The 18,351-nt window shown below is 44.7% G+C and overlaps 2 protein-coding genes across 2 annotated transcripts in view; one reads left to right on the top strand and one right to left on the bottom strand.

The window, feature by feature from the left end:
* Window positions 1–1,027: 1,027 nt before the first annotated feature.
* Window positions 1,028–6,985, bottom strand: TMEM213 (transmembrane protein 213). Its single transcript, XM_043873315.1, has 3 exons — window positions 6,793–6,985; window positions 3,206–3,280; window positions 1,028–2,334 (listed from the first exon to the last, which is right to left on the bottom strand). Exons 1-3 carry the CDS (start codon window positions 6,932–6,934, stop codon window positions 2,165–2,167), a joined length of 387 nt encoding a protein of 128 aa, XP_043729250.1. The 5' UTR covers window positions 6,935–6,985; the 3' UTR covers window positions 1,028–2,164.
* The window catches only part of ATP6V0A4 (ATPase H+ transporting V0 subunit a4), a 67,395-nt gene continuing 55,908 nt past the window's right edge, over window positions 6,865–18,351 (top strand). The window contains exon 1 of the mRNA XM_043873313.1: window positions 6,865–6,986. The gene's annotated coding sequence lies outside the window, so the exon portion shown is untranslated. The remainder of the gene's footprint in view (window positions 6,987–18,351) is intronic.

Here is an 18,351-nt window from a genome sequence, read left to right as displayed (position 1 = left end):
TGGTGCTCTGACTCTCCCCTCGTTAAAGCAGCAAATGCCGTCTGGCCACCGAGGTCCACACATGCATAAAAGAGATGAGAGCCCCGCTGCTCTGGTTGCAAGGAAGAGCCTCACACCCACTCACTTACATGCAGAACCTCAAATAGCTTCCTGAGCTTCTGTAACCTGGTTTGCGTACACGTGTTCGATCCAGTTCTTACATTTTCCAATTAGAAGGCTGATGCTCTGCAAGGCAGCGTGAGTCACTTCTGTTCACGTTTGCCAGAAATAAATCTTAATCTCCCTTCTTTCTTTTTTCTTTTTGAGACTGTGCTCTTTCACTATTGCACACTGATTTATTTAAAAAATATTTGCAGATATTAAAGCAAAGTTGGTTTCACACTGCATCTTTTCATCTTGAAAGAATTAAACCATCATGTATGGTGGAAACTGCTTGAATTTCTAAAAGGGTGAAGCACCACCCAGGTGTACATCCATGATGTAGCTCAGGCTTTTATAGATACTTGTGTCCATATCATCAACACTCTGGAATAATAAGTCCATCCTGTTTCACTGATTAAACAACTAAGATTCTAAAATGATCTGGCTCTTCAGAAGAGAGCAAACTGTGCTGGGTGATCCTTTCAGTTCAGGGAAATTTATTCAGACTTTCTGAAAGAGCAGTAGGGTGGCTTTGAATCATTTGCCACCTCTAGAAAATATTTCTTCCCATTTTGGAGGCCTCTCACTTTTCCTTTTTGTATTATGATTATTTAGAGTTTATCCAATCTAAACACATATTCGCTGTCAAAGGGCAAACATGTGTTCTTAAAGAATTACTGTCTTTCTTCTGATGACCCCACCCGTCTCTCCTCCTGACTCCCGCTGGAAGAGTTCACAGTGATGCTGACATCTGGGCCCTAACTGATTGTCCCTAAGTTGGCCAGAGTCAAGTGGCTCCTCCAGAGGTCAGTTTTGTCAACCAGCTCCAGAAAAACGGAGGTTCTGGATGCAGAGTGACCATCAGAAAATTTGTCTAGGCCAGGAATTCATTCATTTGTTTATTCATTCATTCATTCATTGGATAAACATTAAGAAGAGCTTTTTATACTCCCAGAGCATGAGGAAGTACAAGCCGATTGTGACGAGGCCTGTTGTTCACAATGACTGTGCTCAGGGCACCACAGAAGAGCCCGAAGACCACCAGCTCCTGGTCCCCAGAAGACAAGCCCAGAAGCTTGCAGGCAGAGCAAGCTTTAGAGCTGGGCTTTGAGGAATGGCTTTCGTTCTGGAGGTGGAGGTGGAAGGCAGCCACCCCTGCGGAGGGAATGGCAGCAAAGAAGTGGAAGACGTCAGGATGAGGGGAGAGACAAGCTGGGGGCGGGGAGATCCTGAAGGCAGTGAAAACAAAGTGAAGTATTCCTGACGTGGTGATGGGCTGGGGTAATGGGGGCCAGACCCAGGCTGCCGGCAGTGAGAATGGGCAGGCTTGACATGAGGAGCCGTCAAAGGAAGAAGAGCCCAGGAAGCATCGGATGTGGGACTGAGGAAGCTGCCAAGGTGGCTGTCACATCTTGAAATGACAGTGATGCCCTTGACTGAAATAAGGGACAAAACACAACAACCACTTGTTTTTGGTGAGAAGGTTCTGAGTTTTGTTTTGAATGGGGTCACTATGAGACTGAAGTTTATGTTTCTTATGTACCACGTACTTGGAACGCAAAAGAAAGTGATGCTCAAAATACAAGCAATTCCCCACTCCCCACACAAAAATACAAGCAAAGGAATCAATCAGGGATATGTCAGGTTATAAAGGACTCAAGTACATTTTGAAATTAGGTGTGTTGGCAGCACTGGTCTTGTCTTTCTTGGATCCCTGTCTCCTCCTTTCCTTTTTAAAAGTAACTGAAGGTTATAAGGGTAATAAGACTTTGGGGCTTCAGTGGTCGTCGGTGGTTAGGATGCTGAGCTTTCCCTGCCAAGGCCCGGGTTTGATCCCTGGTCAGGGAACTAAGATTCCACCAGTCACCCAGTATGGCCAAAAACCAAAACAAACCCCCAAAACTCCACACAAACAAAAAGGGGTGAACGGACTTTGAAATATTGGAAACCACATCAGCGCTCTCCCCTCCTGCTATTACCCACAGCTTGGTGATTGACATTCTTGGCACTAGGATGCTAAGTCTCAGGCTTGCAAGTCCTTGGGCTCATCTGGAGTGAGCTTCATCAGCTTGTCCACACAGAGCAGAATAAGGGTGAGAAACAAGAGACTCCATCCAACAGCTGCCGCGATCCAGCCGTATTCATCTACTCCCATGTGGCAGCACCGGGCTGCTTGTGGGCAGAAGTCAACGTCTGGGGGAGAGAGGGCAAGAAGGACAGGGTCACCCCAGCCTCCCTCCCCACCAGGCTATTCTCTGATATTCATAACATCAAGACCAGTAATAACAGGATAGCCCCATTTACTAAGGCACCCCCTGCCCTGTGCTAAGAGCTCTACACATGTTCCCTTATTTATTCCTCATGAAGTGGATAGGCACAGTTATTCCTCCTGTTTGACGTGTAAGAACTGAAGCTGTCACCTGCCCAGGGTCACGAGATGGCAGAACTAGAACTCAAACCCATGTTTGTAGGAGTCCAAAGCCACGTTTGTAGGCTCTACATGTTGCTGCCTGTTACTCTCCTTTGTTATGCCCAGAAGTAAACACAAGTGGTCATTCAATGGGGGCAGAGTCAAGGAGCCAAACTTAGAATAAAGCAAACTTCCCATTAATTAGACACGCACCACAGTGGTTGTTTTATGAAGCACTAGGCTCCTTACCACTGCAAGTCTTCAAGGGGAAGGTGAACAGAAGAATGCAACAGGTACCAGAATGAAGCCCCTGCCTCGGGCAGGAATTGGACTTGCTGATGTTTAAGATGTTTCCACTCCCAAACTTCTATAAGCATTTGAAGTCAGGGGGTCTTTGACTGCTGTCCTGAGGATGGGCCATTAAAGCCATCTGTACCAAAGAGTGTGAGCTCACATGGGGACCATGGCCAAGAGAGCTTTGTAGACATGCCCGGCAGACAGTTCTGGGGCCGTGAACAAATCACACTGGGGCATGAGAGGGCCAGGCAGGCGCTCAGCCACTCAATGCCAATGAACAGAAAGCGAGGAGGCTTAAGTGTCCCTCCCTGTTCCGAGATGAGCCCTGGGCTAGGGCAATTGCCAGGAGAAGCTTACTGGGGCACTGCTCCAGGGTCTCAAGATTCTCTGGATGGTGGACGGTCAAGGTTGAGTTGCCACTGCTGCTTGCTTCTGGAAGAAAAGATAAATGATAGTCTCAGCAGTAGGAAAAGCCATTCTCAGGCATGGAGTTGGCAGTCTTTGTTGTGAATCAGTAGTGAGTATTATGACAGTATTATAGAAGTTCCAATAGAGGTAATGTTGAGATTTCTTGCAGCAAAGTTCTGTTATAGCCTGAACTTTGTCTCCTAAATTTGGTAGTGGTTTGTTATGGAAATAGGGCTTTAAAGAGGCAGTTAAGGTTAAATGGTTAAATTAGTCCAGTGTGACTGGTGTCCTTGTAAGAAGAGGAGGAGACACCGGGGATGGGAACTCACAGAGAAAGTACGAGGACCCCGTGCAGAATGGGACGATCTGCAAGCTGAGGAGAGAGGCCTCAGGAGTAAACGCACCTGGTGACACCTGGAGCCTCCTGATCTGTGAGAAAAGAGGCTTCTGTGGTTTCAGCCTCCCAGGCTGTGGTGTTTTGTTGGGCAGCAAACACACACTCCTCTTTTCCTACCACTTCCTATTCCCATTGAGATGCTTTATCTTTATATCTCATCACCCGTCTGTCACCAAGGGCCTCTGTTTAAGCTGGTTTCTATGCAGGTAAGCACATCTAAGCAGTGTTTTGTTTTGTTTTCTTCTAGCATATATTAACACAGTCACTTAAAAATCTGCCATGTCTTTTCATAACTAGCTTCAATTTCCTTCCAAAGCTTGAACTAAAAAACATCAAAATCTGACCTTGATTCTTTATTTCTGATAATTACAATGTTAGTACTCAGAAAAAGGTGTGAAAAATGTCAACACCCTACAAGCAAGTTGAGAGGTTTCTAGCGTATACAGCACTTAGAATTATACAGCCCTTATTAATAAACAAGGCACACAATGATAAAAATAACACTTTAGCAGAAAATATCAGTTTGGGGAGTGGGGAGGGATTACAGAGATGAACATAAGGACCCCCAGGAGAGAGAAACCATGGGCCGTGTTCCCTACCATCACTGAGAATAAGAAAGTAGGCAGTCTGGGTCCACTCTGTCTAACATGATGGCCACAAACCAGAGTGGCTATTTTAGTTTATTGAAATTAAATGAAAACTTCAGCTACTTGGTCATACTAGCCACTTGCCAAGTGCTCAGTCCTGTGGCTAATGGCTACCATGTTAGAAAGATGGCACAGATATGGAAACTTTCCACAATCAAAAAAGTTCTGTTAGAAACAAACTCGCAGACTTAGAGAACAAACTCCTGGTTTCTAGGGGGCAAGGATGTGGGGGAAGGGATAGTTAGGGAGTTTGGGATCGACATGTACACACTGCTGTATTTAAAATGGATAACCAGCAAGGACCTATTGTGTAGCACAGGGAACTCTGCTCAATGTTCTGTGGCAGCCTGGATGGGAAGGGAGTTTGGGGGAGAATGGATACATGTATACATATGGCCTAGTTCCTTTGCTGTGCCCCTAAAACTATTGCAACATCATTAATCAGCTATACTGCAATATAAAATAAAAAGTTTTTAAAAAGTTCTGTTAGACAGTGCTGACCTAGGTAGAGCAAGACCAAGAGAGCATTTGAAAGAATCTCTCTGGAGATTGTATGACTGCTAAATCTGCTTCTTTGGCAATGACAGAAAAAAAGTTTGGAAACTTTCCAGGCCCCACTGACTCTAGGTTAGCATGTCCTTCAAAGGTGCTTGCTGTCACATAGCAGAATAACTTAGGAGGAAACTCCTTGATTAACCAAAGCCATGAAATTTCTGCTTAGACTGATTTTACACCACCCCCTCCCCAGCCACTCCAGTGTCCTGCTAAAGTATAGTAACTACCTTGATGCAATCTGATTGCTACTGTAAATTATTTACAGCTAAATGCCTCAGAGCTTGGTTTTTATTTGCTTTGGAAAAATTGATTCCTTCATGTTTTAATTTCCCTTGTTACCCGAATAACTTCCTTGACCCTGACTTTCATCTCCCCTCTACCTTAGTAGGAAAGTGGTCCTGGTCCAGAACTGGTGTGTGGAAAAAAATCAAGTTAATGAAACACTAGTAGTAGGTTAACCCATATGAAATAGCCATTTCTATAGGTCCAGAATTATTCAGTATCAGACATTTTATATGGTTCAAGTTGAATAACCTAGTATAAATTCTGAAGAATTGAAACATCACCCACCTCCCTCATAAGCAAAGCCAGCCAGGAACTGGTCTCATTTGGAGTCACTTCCAAAGTAAAGGCTACTGGAAGGATCCAACCATTCATGGCAGTGAAACTGGTCAAGTGTTTGAGGCCTTCTCCTAAGCAAGGCACCTCCAGGGTAAACAGAAAACACTCTTACTTAGAGAGGGGTAATATTGGAAAAGTTAAAGGAACATGCTAACCTTTGTTGAGTGTTTGAAATGAAGTGAAAGTGTTAGTCATTCAGTCGTGTCTGACTCTTTTTGACCCTGTGGACTGTAGCCCACCAGGCTTCTCTGTCTGTGGAATTCTTCAGGCAAGAATACTGGAGAGGGTTGCCATTCCCTCCTCCAGGGGATCTTCCCGGACCAGGGATCGAACCTGGGTCTCCTGCATTGCAGGCAGATTCTTTACTGTCTGAATCACCAGGGAAGCCCCATTGGAGTGTTTACCACGTGCTATTTCATTCAAAGTTCTTTATGTGCAGTTACCCTATTTCATCTTTACAACAACCCTGCACTATGATTATCTCCACATTAGATATGAGGAAACTGAAGCCCAGGGAGGGTAAAGAATTTGCTCGAGATCACACAACTAGCCAGTTGTGGAAGCCGAAGTTGAGTTGAGGCTCAAAGGCTTGAGAACCCACCCTCTGAACCTCCCGAGGAGAGACTGTGAGGAGAGAGATGGATACTGCCTGGCATGGGGGACAGTGAGGGTTGGCTTTGAGAGAAGGAGAATCTGTCAGGGAGCAGATCTGCCAGGTCAAAGCCAGAGGCAAAAGCCAGGACCATGAGAATGGGAGCAAGGTCCCTGATGTGCAGAGCACCAGCCTGGGAGGACACTTCCTAACACCCCCCCTTGGCCTCCCTGAGAAAGTGGGGTGATAATCCAACATCTCCTGAGCTGGGTGAGATGGGGGAAGGTTTAACAGCAGACGGCAGCCTCGTGTGTTGAGGTTTGGCGAAAGTTGCAAAGGATGCCCAGGGTCAAGGGACAGACAGAGGTCCTTAGGTGAGAAGAGGGTATGAGAGGAAGGATGACAGCCACAAAATACAGAATTGCAACACAATTACCCTCAGCAGGCACCGCTGAGACACAGCAGCCCAGAGATGCCATTGTAGGTGTATCTCCTGTCTCTGATGGGAGGGACTCCTGGTGGCTCCCATCTTGGCTGACTCTGGTCTCAGGTAAACCCCCTTCCCACCCTACCCTCTCCAGCCTAATCCTTCATGAGAAAGCCCTGTTTCCTCTTTCCTTTGAGCAGGACCAACCCGAGCCAAGGAATCCTCCTCCTGCCTCCTTCTCTCCCCCACCCTCCCTCCCTCTTCCCAGCCTGGCGAGAATAAAGCCCACGGTTCTACCTGCCAAGTAAACGGGGTGGAAGGAGAGGAAGGCCAGGCTGAGGACCAGGGAGGCCCAGGGTGCCAGGTGGAGGCGGTTCATGCTGAGAGAGGCTTCTGTGTGCACTGTCCCTGCAGAGGCGAGCTGAGGACCGCCTGCCATGCGCCCTGTGTGTGTCTCGTCCTGCGGGAGCTTGAAAACAATGCTGGCAGAGGTGAATTTCTGCTCTGTGTTTGGGGGAGAGGGAGGGGGTGGAGCAAAGGGAGCTTGGGCTGTCACACCTGGCTTTCACCTCTCCAGGAGGGAAGCTGAGCTGTGTTGGCTGGGGGAGGAAGAGCCGGTGACTTTTACAGTTCTTACTTAGCTTCCATTTTGTCCCTGCTAAGAAAAAAGAGGACAGGGGAGGCAATCTGGGCCCTGGTGGTTCCTTGAAGATGAGTTTGCTGTCTCTTTCACTTGCAGGCTTAAGTGTTTTATTCCCTAGTCCATCCTGTCCAATATTTTCTGAGCCCCTATCCTCTTGCTAGGGACTTCCCTGGTGGCGCAGACGGTAAAAAATCTGCCTGCAATGGGGGAGACCTGGGTTTGATCCCTGGGTCAGGAAGATCCCCTGGAGAAGGGAATGGCAACCCATTCCAGTATTCTTGCCTGGAGAATGCCTATGGACAGAGGAGCTGGGCGGGCTACAGCCCATGGGGTCACAAAGAGTCAGACAAGACTAAGCAACTATAACACACACACACACTCTCTCTTGCTAAAGTCTGGAAATACGTGCCTTCCACTTTGCTTCTCAGCAGCAGTGGGCATCACCTGCTGCCGCATAAGAAAGATAGCATTTGGATTGGGTCTTGACGGACGGTTAGGGTTTTGACAGGCAAAGAGGAGAAGGGGGCCTCATAGGCAGAAGGGATGGGTAAGCAAAGGCCCGGAGGTAAGAGATGCTCAGAAGTCCACTGTGGCCAAGAGGCTGAGTGTCCCTTGTGTCAGGCTCTGGGGCTGAATTGTCAAGAGGCCAAAGGGAAGTTTTGTGAAGATTTTGAACTGAGTAGTCATTTAATTGAGGGGGCTTCCCAGGTGGTGCTAGTGGTAAAGAACCCATCTGCCAGTGCAGGAGAGACATAAGAGATCTGGGTTCTCAGAATTGAAAGAGACATGTGTAACCCAATGTTCATCACAGCATTGTTTACAATAGCTAGGACACGGAAGCAACCTAGATGTCCATTGGCTGATGAATGGATAAGAAAGCTATGGTGCATATACACGATGGAATATTACTCAGCTATTAAAAAGAATGCATTTGAATCAGTTCTAATGAGGTGGATGAAACTGGAGCCTATTATACAGAGTGAAGTAAGTCAGAAAGAAAAACACCAATACAGTATATTAACACATATATATGGAATTTAAAATGATGGTAACGATGATCCTATATGCGAGACAGCAGAAGAGACACAGATGTAAAGAACAGACTTTCAGACTCTGTGGGAGAAGGCGAGGGTGGGATGATTTGAGAGAATAGCATTGAAACATGTATATTATCATATGTGAAATGAATCGCCACTCCAGGTTCAATGCATGAGACAGGGCGCTCAGGGCTGGTGCACTGGGATGACCCAGGGAGATTGGATGGCGAGGGAGGTGGAAGAGGGGTTCAGGATGGGGAACACATGTACATCCATGGCTGATTCATGTCAATGTATGGCAAAACCACTACAATATTATAAAGTAATTAGCCTCCAATTAAAATAAATAAATTAATTAAAAAACAAAAAGAGATCTGGGTTGTGTCCCTGGGTCGAGAAGATCCCCTGGAGGAGGGCATGGCAACCCACTTCAGTATTCTTGCCTGGAGAATCCCATGGACAGAGAAGCCTGGTGGGTTAGAGGAACCTGGTTGGCTATGGTCCATGGGGTCGCAAAGAGTTGGACATGACTGAAGCGACTTAGAAGGCATGCACGCACAGTTATTTGATTGAAACACCATCTTCAGTCCAAGGCATTCATTGAAGGCCCACCATGTATTTGAAAGGTGCGATCCAAGGCATTTGAGACCCAAAGATGATTAAGATTCAATCCCTCCTCTTGATGTCTGCTCACAGTGCAGCCATGGCAGTGAGGAAAGAACTGGGAGGCAATATGGCAGGACTCAATGTGGGTCTCTTCCTGGTGATGGGGATAAAAGAGGGAGCAGGACTTCTACCTGAGAGGAGCAGGGAGAGACTCACAGAGGAACTGACCTTTGGGCTGGGTATTGAAGTTCGCGTGTGCAGGTGAGAGTAGATGGACCTCTTGCGTGAAGGAATGACACCTACAAAGATGGAAGAACTGTTGTGTGTGCTGGCTGGCCGCCATGGTTTTGCTATGGGCATTATGTTTCTGTGCAAGCTTGGGTCTGGTTGAGAGAGTGAGGGATGAAGTGTAGCTCATTCAAAGCTCTGTGGCGGCATTACAGGAAAGGGGACCCCTCCCAGGGCTCTAGAGTGGGCTCTTGTCTAACACTCAGAAGTAAATTGTTTGAGGAGACGCAAGTCCTGACAAAGTAAGAGACTTTATTGGAGAGGGGTGCCCCAGGGTCCTTCCTGGGGGCTCAAGCAACTCTCAAGCAAGATGGATTCCAGTGCAAGGGCTTCTGGGAGGTTGGCAGGGCACACCCTCTCCTCCCTCCTCCTTTCGCCTCCCCCCGCCCCCGAATTCTCCCAGTTGGTTTCAGCACCTGCCTCATGTTCCTTAGAGACCTCCTGTTGTGAGATAACTCATGCAAGTGGTTATCATTGTGCCTGGCCAGGGTGGCTGGTTTTAATCAATGGCTACATACCAGGAGGACTTGTAAGCCATGGGTCAAGCCCAGAATAAGGATATCTTATTGTTATGTATTGGGCTTCCCTGGTAGCTCAGGTGGTAAAGAATCTGCCTGCAATGCAGGAGACTCCGGTTCAATTCCTGGGTCAGGAAGATTCCCTGGAGAAGGGATAGGCTACCCACTCCAGTATTCTTGGGCTTCCCTGGTAGCTCAGCTGGTAAAGAATCTGCCTGCAATGCAGGAGACTCTGGTTTGATTCCTGGGTTGAGAAGATCCCCTGGAGGAGGGCATGGCAACCCACTCCAGTATTCTTGCCTGGAGAATCCCCACAGACAGGAGCCTAGTCTGTGGGTCCCAAAGAGTTGGACAGAACTGAGTGACTAAGCAGAGCACATTGTTATACATGAGCCTGGAGGAGACGCTTTTTTCTAATCTACCCAAAGGTACAAATAAACGGTGGCCCTCTGCTCTTGGGTTTGGGAGCTGGGAGCAGAAGTGCTTTAGGAAGGCTTATCTTCAGGCAGTGTACCAAAGTCCAGTTTAGGCCTACCACTCGTTTGACTATTCAGCAATTACCAAGCCGCTGCTGTATCCAGGCCCTTGGGAGTGGGGGTTAGGGGGTGGGGGTCTGATGTGGGTAAGGCCACATAGCCCCTGTCCTAAAGAAGCTCAGGGTCCAATGAGGAAGATGGATGAATAGTGAAAACACAGTGAAATAAGTGTGGTGAGGAGGGTTGGGGCCTCGAGAATTCAGAAAACATTTCACAATGGAAGTGGCGCTTTGACCTGAAACCTGAGAGATGTGTAGTTTGCCAGGCACAGGAGAAGGGACCAGTGTGTGCTTGGCCTCTGAGGCATGACTGTGTGCCTCTTGTTTGGGGAGTAATTACTGTCCTCGGGGTATGGGCTGGGTCACTGTGTGTCTGGTTAAACTGAGAACGGATTGTAAGTGGGCCTACATGCCAGACTGAGAAAATTGTCTAACATGTATTTGGGGCACCTACAGGGAACTTGTAGATGTGGCCACCTTTGTATTTCAGAAAAATACAGGATAAAGGGTGGGTCTGGATTCAGAGAGATTATCCAAGAAGCTGTTGCAGAAATCCCAGACAGACATCAAAAGACAGACAGACAGACACACACACACATATGTGTGTGTATCCCCTTTATGAATAACGAGCTTGTCGTGGCGAAGGGACTTGTAAAACTCAATGAAGCTATGAGCCATGCCCTGCAGGGCCACCCAAGAGGGACGGTCACAGTGCAGAGTTCTGACAAAACGCGGTTCACTAGAGGAGGGAATGGCAAGCCACTCCAGTATTCTTGCCACAAGAACCCCATGAACGGTATGAAATGGCAAAAAGATGGCACCGGAAGATGAGCCCCCCAGGTTGGAAGTTGTCTGGTATGCTTATTAGGGAAGAGCAGAGGGCAATTACAAACAGTTCCAAAAAGAATGAAGTGGCTGGGCCAAAGCAGACACGATGCTCAGTTGTGGATGTGTCTGTTGGTGAGAGTAAAGTCATGCTGTAAAGAACAATATTGCATAGGAACCTGGAATGGTAGGTCCATGAATCAAGGTAAGCTGGACGTGATCAAGCAGGAGATGGCAAGAGTGAACATCAACATTTTAGGAATCAGTAAAGTAAAATGGACAGGAAAGGGTCAGTTTAACTCAGATGACCATTATATCTACTATTGTGGGGAAGAATCCCTTAGAAAAAGTGGAGTAGCCCTCATAGTCAACAAAAGAGTCTGAAATGCAGGACTTGGGTACAATCTCAAACCGACAGAATGATCTCAGATCATTTCCAGGGCAAACCATTCAGTATCACAGTAATCCAAGTCTATGCCCCAACCACTAATGCTGAAGCAGCTGAAGTTGACCAGTTCTATGAAGACCTACAAGACCTTCTAGAACTAACACCAGAAAAAGGGGTTCTTTTCATCATAGGGGACTGGAATGCAAAGTACTCAAGAGATACCTGGTGTAACAGGTAAGTTTGGCCTTGAAGTACAAAATGAAACAGAGCAAAGGCTAACAGAGTTTTTCAAGAGAACGCACCGGTCATAGCAAATACATTCTTCCAGCAACACAAGAGACGTCTCTACACACGGACGTCACCAAATGGTCAGTACCAAAAGCAGATTGATTATATTCTTTGCAGCCGAAGATGAAGAAGCTCTATACAGTCAGCAAAAACAAGACCTGGAGCCAACTGTGGCTCAGATCATGAACTCCTCATTGCAAAATTCAGACTTAAGTTGAAGCAAGTAGGGAAAACCACTAGACCATTCAGGTATGACCTAAATAAAATCCCTTATGATTGTACAGTGGAAGTGACAAACAGATTCAAGGGATTAGATCTGATAGAAAGAGAGCCTGAAGAACTGTGGATGGAGGTTCGTGACATTGTACAGGAGGCAGTGATCAAGACCATCCTCAAGAAAAAGAAATGCAAAAAGGCAAAATGGTTGTCTGAAGAGACCTCACAAATAGCTGAGAAAAGAAGAGAAGGTAAAGGGAAAAGAAAAAGGGAAAGATATATCCAACTGAATGCAGAGTTCCAGAGAATAGCAAGGAAATAAGAAAGCCTTCTTAAGTGAACAGTACAATGAATTAGAGGACAACACTTGAATGGGAAAGACTAGAGATCTCTTCAAGCAAATTGGAGATAGCAAGGGAACATTTCATGCAAGGATGGGCACGATAAAGGACAGAAACAGCAAGGAGCTAACAGAGGCAGAAGAGATTAAAAAGAGGTGGCAAGAATACACAGAACTGTACAAAAATTGTCTTAAAGACCCAGATAACCACGATGGTGTGGTCACTCATCTAGAGCCAGACTTCCTGGAGTGTGAAGTCAAGTGGGCCTTAGGAAGCATTACTACCAACAAAGTTAGTGGAGGTGATGGAATTCCAGCTGAGCTATTTCAAATTGTAAAAGATGATGCTGTTAAAGTGCTGCACTCAATATGCCAGCAAATTTGGAAAACTCAGCAGTGGCTTCAGAACTGGAAAAGATCAGTTTTCATTCCAGTCCCAAAGAAGGGCAATGCCAAAGAATGTTCAAACTACCACACAATTGCACTCATTTCACATGCTAGCAAGATTATGCTCCAAATCCTTCAAGTTAGGCTTCACATAGCAGTATGTGAACTGAGAACTTTCAGATATACAAGCTGGGTTTAGAAAAGGCAAAGGAACCAGGGAGATACTCTTGATACTGTTTTCCTCTTGGGTCCCCACAGAGATGACATTACTTAATAGATTGAACACTTTCTTAGATTTTTTTTTCTCCCATTTTTGATCTCTGCTCTCGACACTTCCCTCACAGTACACCTCCAGTGAGCTTCACAGACTAGGGCTGATTTATCCAACAGGCACTGAAGATGACAGTAGTATGTGGTGTCTACGGGATTCTCAAGGGTCCCGAAAATGTTTGAGACCTGAAAAATGTTCTCTGATCCAAAATATGAACAAGAGCAGCAACAACCAAATCTTTTCCAGCAAAAACATTTATTTCGGGAATTCCTGGTGATTCAGTGGTTAGGACTTGGTGCTTCCACTTCAGGGGGCAGCTAAGATCCTGAGTGCTGTGGCAAGTACAAAAAAAAAAGAAAACATTATTTCAAAAGCAAAGTTATATAATTCATTTCAAACATTTAAATGGAAATAGTTTAATGTAGGATGTTGTGTGCATCCTAATATGTTTGATGTGAGCAGAGCATGTCCATCCAAAATGGTCAGAGCCTGGGACATAGATTTGAATCAGCCCTGGATGGGACTGTTGTGATGAGGGTTTGAAAAGCACACACCCATCAACTTAGATGCATCATATTAGATGCTTCAACTTAGACAGCATCATATCAAGTCATACAACAGAAAGTAATTCTGGGCAGCAGTGGATGTAAAGGGGATGGCAATGACCGCCCCCCCCTGTTTTTTTTAAAACACATTTTTAGTTCATTTGGGCCTGTCTTAGAATAGGTGTTTGCAAGTCAATTTTAAAACCAAACATTCTCTTATCAATAGATGAAAAAATTTTATTATCCTAAAATAGGATGGACTTGACTGGTCTCTGATAGCTCATTAATTCCCCAAAGAAGGGCTGTGTGGTCACTGTTTTATAACATTATTAGCTGTCTTTCATTTTAACATGTCTATAAATAGTAAATCCATGCAGTTGGTTACCTTGCCTCATCTTTCATTTTACATCAGGTTTGCTTTGGAAACTATACCAGGAAGTTGCATTGCTCAAAGCTAGACATTCTGCAGGAACTTCCTCAAGATTTTTTTTTTTTTTTCTCCCGTGGTTGAGATGGGTGTTTGGTTACACACACTTTAAAGTCCAGACTACCGTACTTGTGACCAAGCTCCAAGTTGGGGTTGGGGTGACCTAGACGATTGGGTTCCAGGGCCCTCCAGGGCTGCCTCCAATTTTATCTTTTGTCCTTGAAACAATTTCCTTTGAAAAAGAGAAGAAGGGGAACAAAGTGTTTCCTGTACTAAATGATTGAAAACCAGGATTCTGTGGCCTGGAATGGTCTCTGTGTTTGGGAAGGATATTTTATGTTGAGAGAATTTCCTTTGTGATTTTATATATATATATATATACACACACACATATATATTATATATAGATATAATTTATTTTATTGAAGTATAGTTAATTTCTGCTGTACAGCAAAGTGATTCAGTTGTACATATATACATTCTTTTTCTTATTCTTTTTTTACTGTGGTTTATCACAGGATATTGAATATAGTTCCCTGTGCTATATGGTAGGACCTTGTTTATATATTCTGTATGTAACAGTTTGCATCTGCTAATCCCAAACTCCCAATCCATCCCTCCCCAGCCCCCCTTGTGATTCTGATTGACCCCTCTAACTGCCCCTCCATCTCTGGCTTTGAACTTGGGGCTTTCATTTCTGCTTCATCCACTCTGAGAATCATGGTCCTAACAACACTTGGGTCTGCTGTCTCCTAACTTCCCAGCAGAGATGAGGTCTTTGGTTCTTCCTATGTGTGGCTTTGTCAGTATCCCTTTTCACAAAACAATGTTAGTTGCTAGTTGCTTATGGGACTTGAACACCTAGACCTTCCCCTGAGCAACACTTGGTTTATGGAGGAGCTTCAGTTCAGTTCAGTTCAGTCCAGTGGCTCAGTCGTGTCTGACTCTTTGTGACCCCATGGACTGCAGCACGCCAGGCCTCCCTGTCCATGACCAACTCCTGGAGTTTGCTCAAACTCATGTCCATTGAGTCAGTGATGCCATCTAACCATCTCATCCTCTGCTGTTCCCTTCTCCTGCCTTCAGTCTTTCTCAGCATCATGGTCTTTTTCAATGAGTTAGTTCTTTGCATCAGATGGCCACAGTATTGGAACTTCAGCTTCAGCATCAGTCCTTCCAATGAATATTCAGGACTGATTTCCTTTAGGATGAACTGGTTTGATCTCCTGGCAGCCCAAGGGATTCTTAAGAGTCTTTTCCTACACCGCAGTTCAAAAGCATCAGCTCTTCAGTGCTCAGCTTTCTTTATAGTCCAACTCTCACATCCATGCATGACTACTGGAAAAACCATAGCCTTGACTAGATGGACCTATGTTGGCAAAGTAATGTCTGCTTTTTAATATGCTGTCTCAATGGAGGAGCTTAACTTCACCCAATGTCATTCAGTTATGGGTGTATGGTTTGGAGAGAATGAGGAGTACCCTAGTAAGAAAAATGGAGAACTACATAGAGTCGAATTGAGATCATATGGTAGAGTTGATAAAAGGAACAATGTGACCAAGGCCTGGAGTCCACTATTTGGATCATTTCCAAGCAGTTACTGGGGGGATCCATTCAGCTTGCTCTTAATCCACAGTTGCACTAGAGGTTGGTGATACTGTGGCCAGGACAGAGGTGGGTTTAACAAAAAAGAATGTGACTTCTGCTTGGCTAAGTCCATTTTCCTCCTCGGCCCTGGATTTCATTATTTCCCATCTTCTCAGAGTATATGTCTGAATTTTCATCCATATGGAAGTTTTCCAGTTATCATTTTGTTTTCGATTTCTAGCTTAATTCAATTGTAATCTGCAAACATACTTGGATGACTTTAATTTTTTTATTTGTTAAGAACCTTTATATGGCCATGGAGAAGGAAACGGCAACCCATTCCAGTATTCTTGCCTGGAGAATCCCATGGACAGAGGAGTCTGGCATGCTACAGTCCACGGGGTCTCAAGAGTCGACACGACTTAGCAACTAAACCAACCACCATCATATGGCCAACTTTTTTGAATGTTTGATGCTACTTGAAAAGTCTGTTTTGTGTAATTGTGGGGATTTCAGAATTCTGCCTTAAGTTGATTAGATTAAGAATGCTAATGGAAAAAAAAAGAGTGCTAATTGTGAACAGCTTACATCTTCTATCTTAAATATAGCGGTGTGTCCATGTCAGTCCCAAACTGCCGATCTACCCCTTCCCTCCCCTGTAATGGTATGTTCTTTCTCTAAGTTGGTGAGCCTGTTTCTGTTTTGTAAATTTCTAAATAAGTTCATTTGTGTCACTTTTTTTAGATTCCACATATAAGCCATATCATGATATTTGTCTTAAGAGTGAATATAATTAAAAAAAAATCTGTGTCAGACAACTTCAGTATCTGCCCACTCTTGATCTATTTCTACTGTCTATTATTTCTGCTGGTTTTCATTCGTGTTGTTGTGTTTCCCTGTGTGTTTTTTATTGTATGAAAAATTATAATTGCACACGATTGTTTGTAGAAATAACTTGAGACCTGGGATGACCTAGGATGACACATGATTTTTTAATTTTTTTGGTTGCTTTAATCAGGCGCTTGTGGGTACAACAATATGCCCTTACGTCAGTCCATGCTTAGTAATTGTGATGATTTATAGCTAACTTGTAGACTTCGTTCAGGTCAGCTTATTTTGGTCACCTTTCCTTCAATGGGGCAGCTCTTTAGAAATTTTTTTCCTAAAGGAAATAGTCAGAGGTGAGTGTACATACACATGCACAAAATGTATGTCCAAGATTCTCCATCTCAACATTACAATATTTATGATGAGAAAAGCTTAGAAGTGGCTTATGATGGAATAAAATATTAAACACTTTTTAAATTGAAATCTTTGAATAACATTTATTATTCGGGAAAACACTTGCTATATAATACAAAGCAGAAGAAGCAGGATATAAAACTATATATTCCAGTATCACTCCAGTTTTGTAAGACCTGCATATACAAAGAAAAAAGTTCGAAAAGCACCCTACCAAGATGTTAGCAGTGAAGTGAATGTCGCTCAGTCATGTCTGACTCTTTGTGACCCCGTGGACTATACAGTCCATGAAATTCTCCAGGCCAGAATACAGGAGTGAGTAGCCTTTTCCTTCTCCAGGGGATCTTCTCAATCCAGGGGTTGAATCCAGGTCTCCTGCTTTGCAGGCGGATTCTTTACCAGCTGAGCCACCAGAGAAGCCCAAGATGTTAGCAGTAGTCATATCTAAAATTAAAAGAAAATTTTTATTTTCTTATTCACATTTTTTATGTTGTTCAAATCCTCTATAAGGAATGTGTATTACTCTTAAATCAGGAAATAAAATCAAGTTATTACATTTTTAAACATAGTAGTCCACAGGAAAGCAATGCAGTCACAATGGAGTAGATAGACCATAGTTTGCAACATCTGTCTGATTGCCTGGGGAAAATTTCAATGTCAGGAAATCTTTCCCATTTAAAAAATAATCTTACTGAAGTCTCAAGTTGCATATGCTACAGAGAACTGCTTACTGATAGTCTCTGTGCTTGAGGTGCCCAAGGTATATAACAAGAAGTGCAGACACATCCAAGAAGAAGACTGGAAATAAGACTCAGAAAAGAACACCAGCAGCAACATAGAATCTCAGTGTTGGAAAGGCACCTACAGGCCTCCTGGCCCAATCCTTCACCCATAAGAATTCTCTCCTACAAAAAAGTAGTAGGTTACAGTTTAGTATTGCAGTGTTTGACCTCTCAAGGTGATTACTTGGACTTCACTAAAATATGTCAAGTGACAGGTTTATTACTAACTTTGAAGGCAGCCATTTCCAAGGTGGGGTAGCTCCAGCTGGAAGAAAGTTAGTGAGTTACTAGCCTGGAGCCCAGAAGGGCGTGCTAAGGTGAGGTTAATCAGCAATGGAGGGAGGGCCGGTTTGACTCCCAGCCTCTCTGATTGGCAGTGTCTGGCTCCCTTCAGTTTCCAGTCTGACCATTTGTGCAAGACGCTTCTGTTGGCAAAACAGAGCTTGTGGTCGGCTTCATCCTTTGTTTGATAAACAGAGATGTGTGTTCCCAAAAAGTAATTTTAAGCTAAGGTTTTTGGGAAATAAGCTGCATGTTTGTAATAAACAGCCATTTTTTTTTCTTCCAGTTTTGTCTACATGAAACTAAAAAGGACCAGGTAGTATTCAGCTGAGTGAGAGGTTGTTGGCCCTCTCGTTCCAACATCTGACTTCTCTCCTCCATGGCCTTGCAGCCTCTTCTGTGATGTTCCATCACTCTCTTTCTCTCTCATTTTCTCATCTCTCCTGCCCAGGCTGCCCAGAACCTCTTAGGGTCAGCAAAACCAACCCTGAGTCAGGAGTCCTGGATTCCAGTTTTCATGTTGTCACTTCCTGTGGGACCTTGGGGGAGTCACATCACCTTGCTGATGATGTTACCCGAGACAGATGGTGGGTGTGGGTGTCCGTCTGGGAGGGAAATCCATGAAAATGGAAAATTCAAGCCTGGGGGA

This window comes from Cervus elaphus, chromosome 18 (assembly GCF_910594005.1).
Source record: "Cervus elaphus chromosome 18, mCerEla1.1, whole genome shotgun sequence".
Classification (NCBI taxonomy): Eukaryota; Metazoa; Chordata; class Mammalia; order Artiodactyla; family Cervidae; genus Cervus; species Cervus elaphus.
The sequence above is the reverse complement of the archived record's forward strand: the minus strand, read 5'-3'. Positions and strand labels throughout refer to the sequence as shown.

What these genes read in the sequence shown, in the direction of transcription:
- TMEM213 (XM_043873315.1), bottom strand. Translation starts at nt 6,934, where the DNA reads ATGGCAGGCGGTCCTCAGCTCGCCTCTGCAGGGACAGTGCACACAGAA. An exon ending in CCACCCCGTTTACTTGGCAG is followed by an intron (nt 3,281 to 6,792) that starts GTAGAACCGTGG and finishes CTTTTCTTCCAG; the next exon opens with AAGCAAGCAGCAGTGGCAAC. An exon ending in GACCCTGGAGCAGTGCCCCA is followed by an intron (nt 2,335 to 3,205) that starts GTAAGCTTCTCC and finishes TCTCTCCCCCAG; the next exon opens with ACGTTGACTTCTGCCCACAA.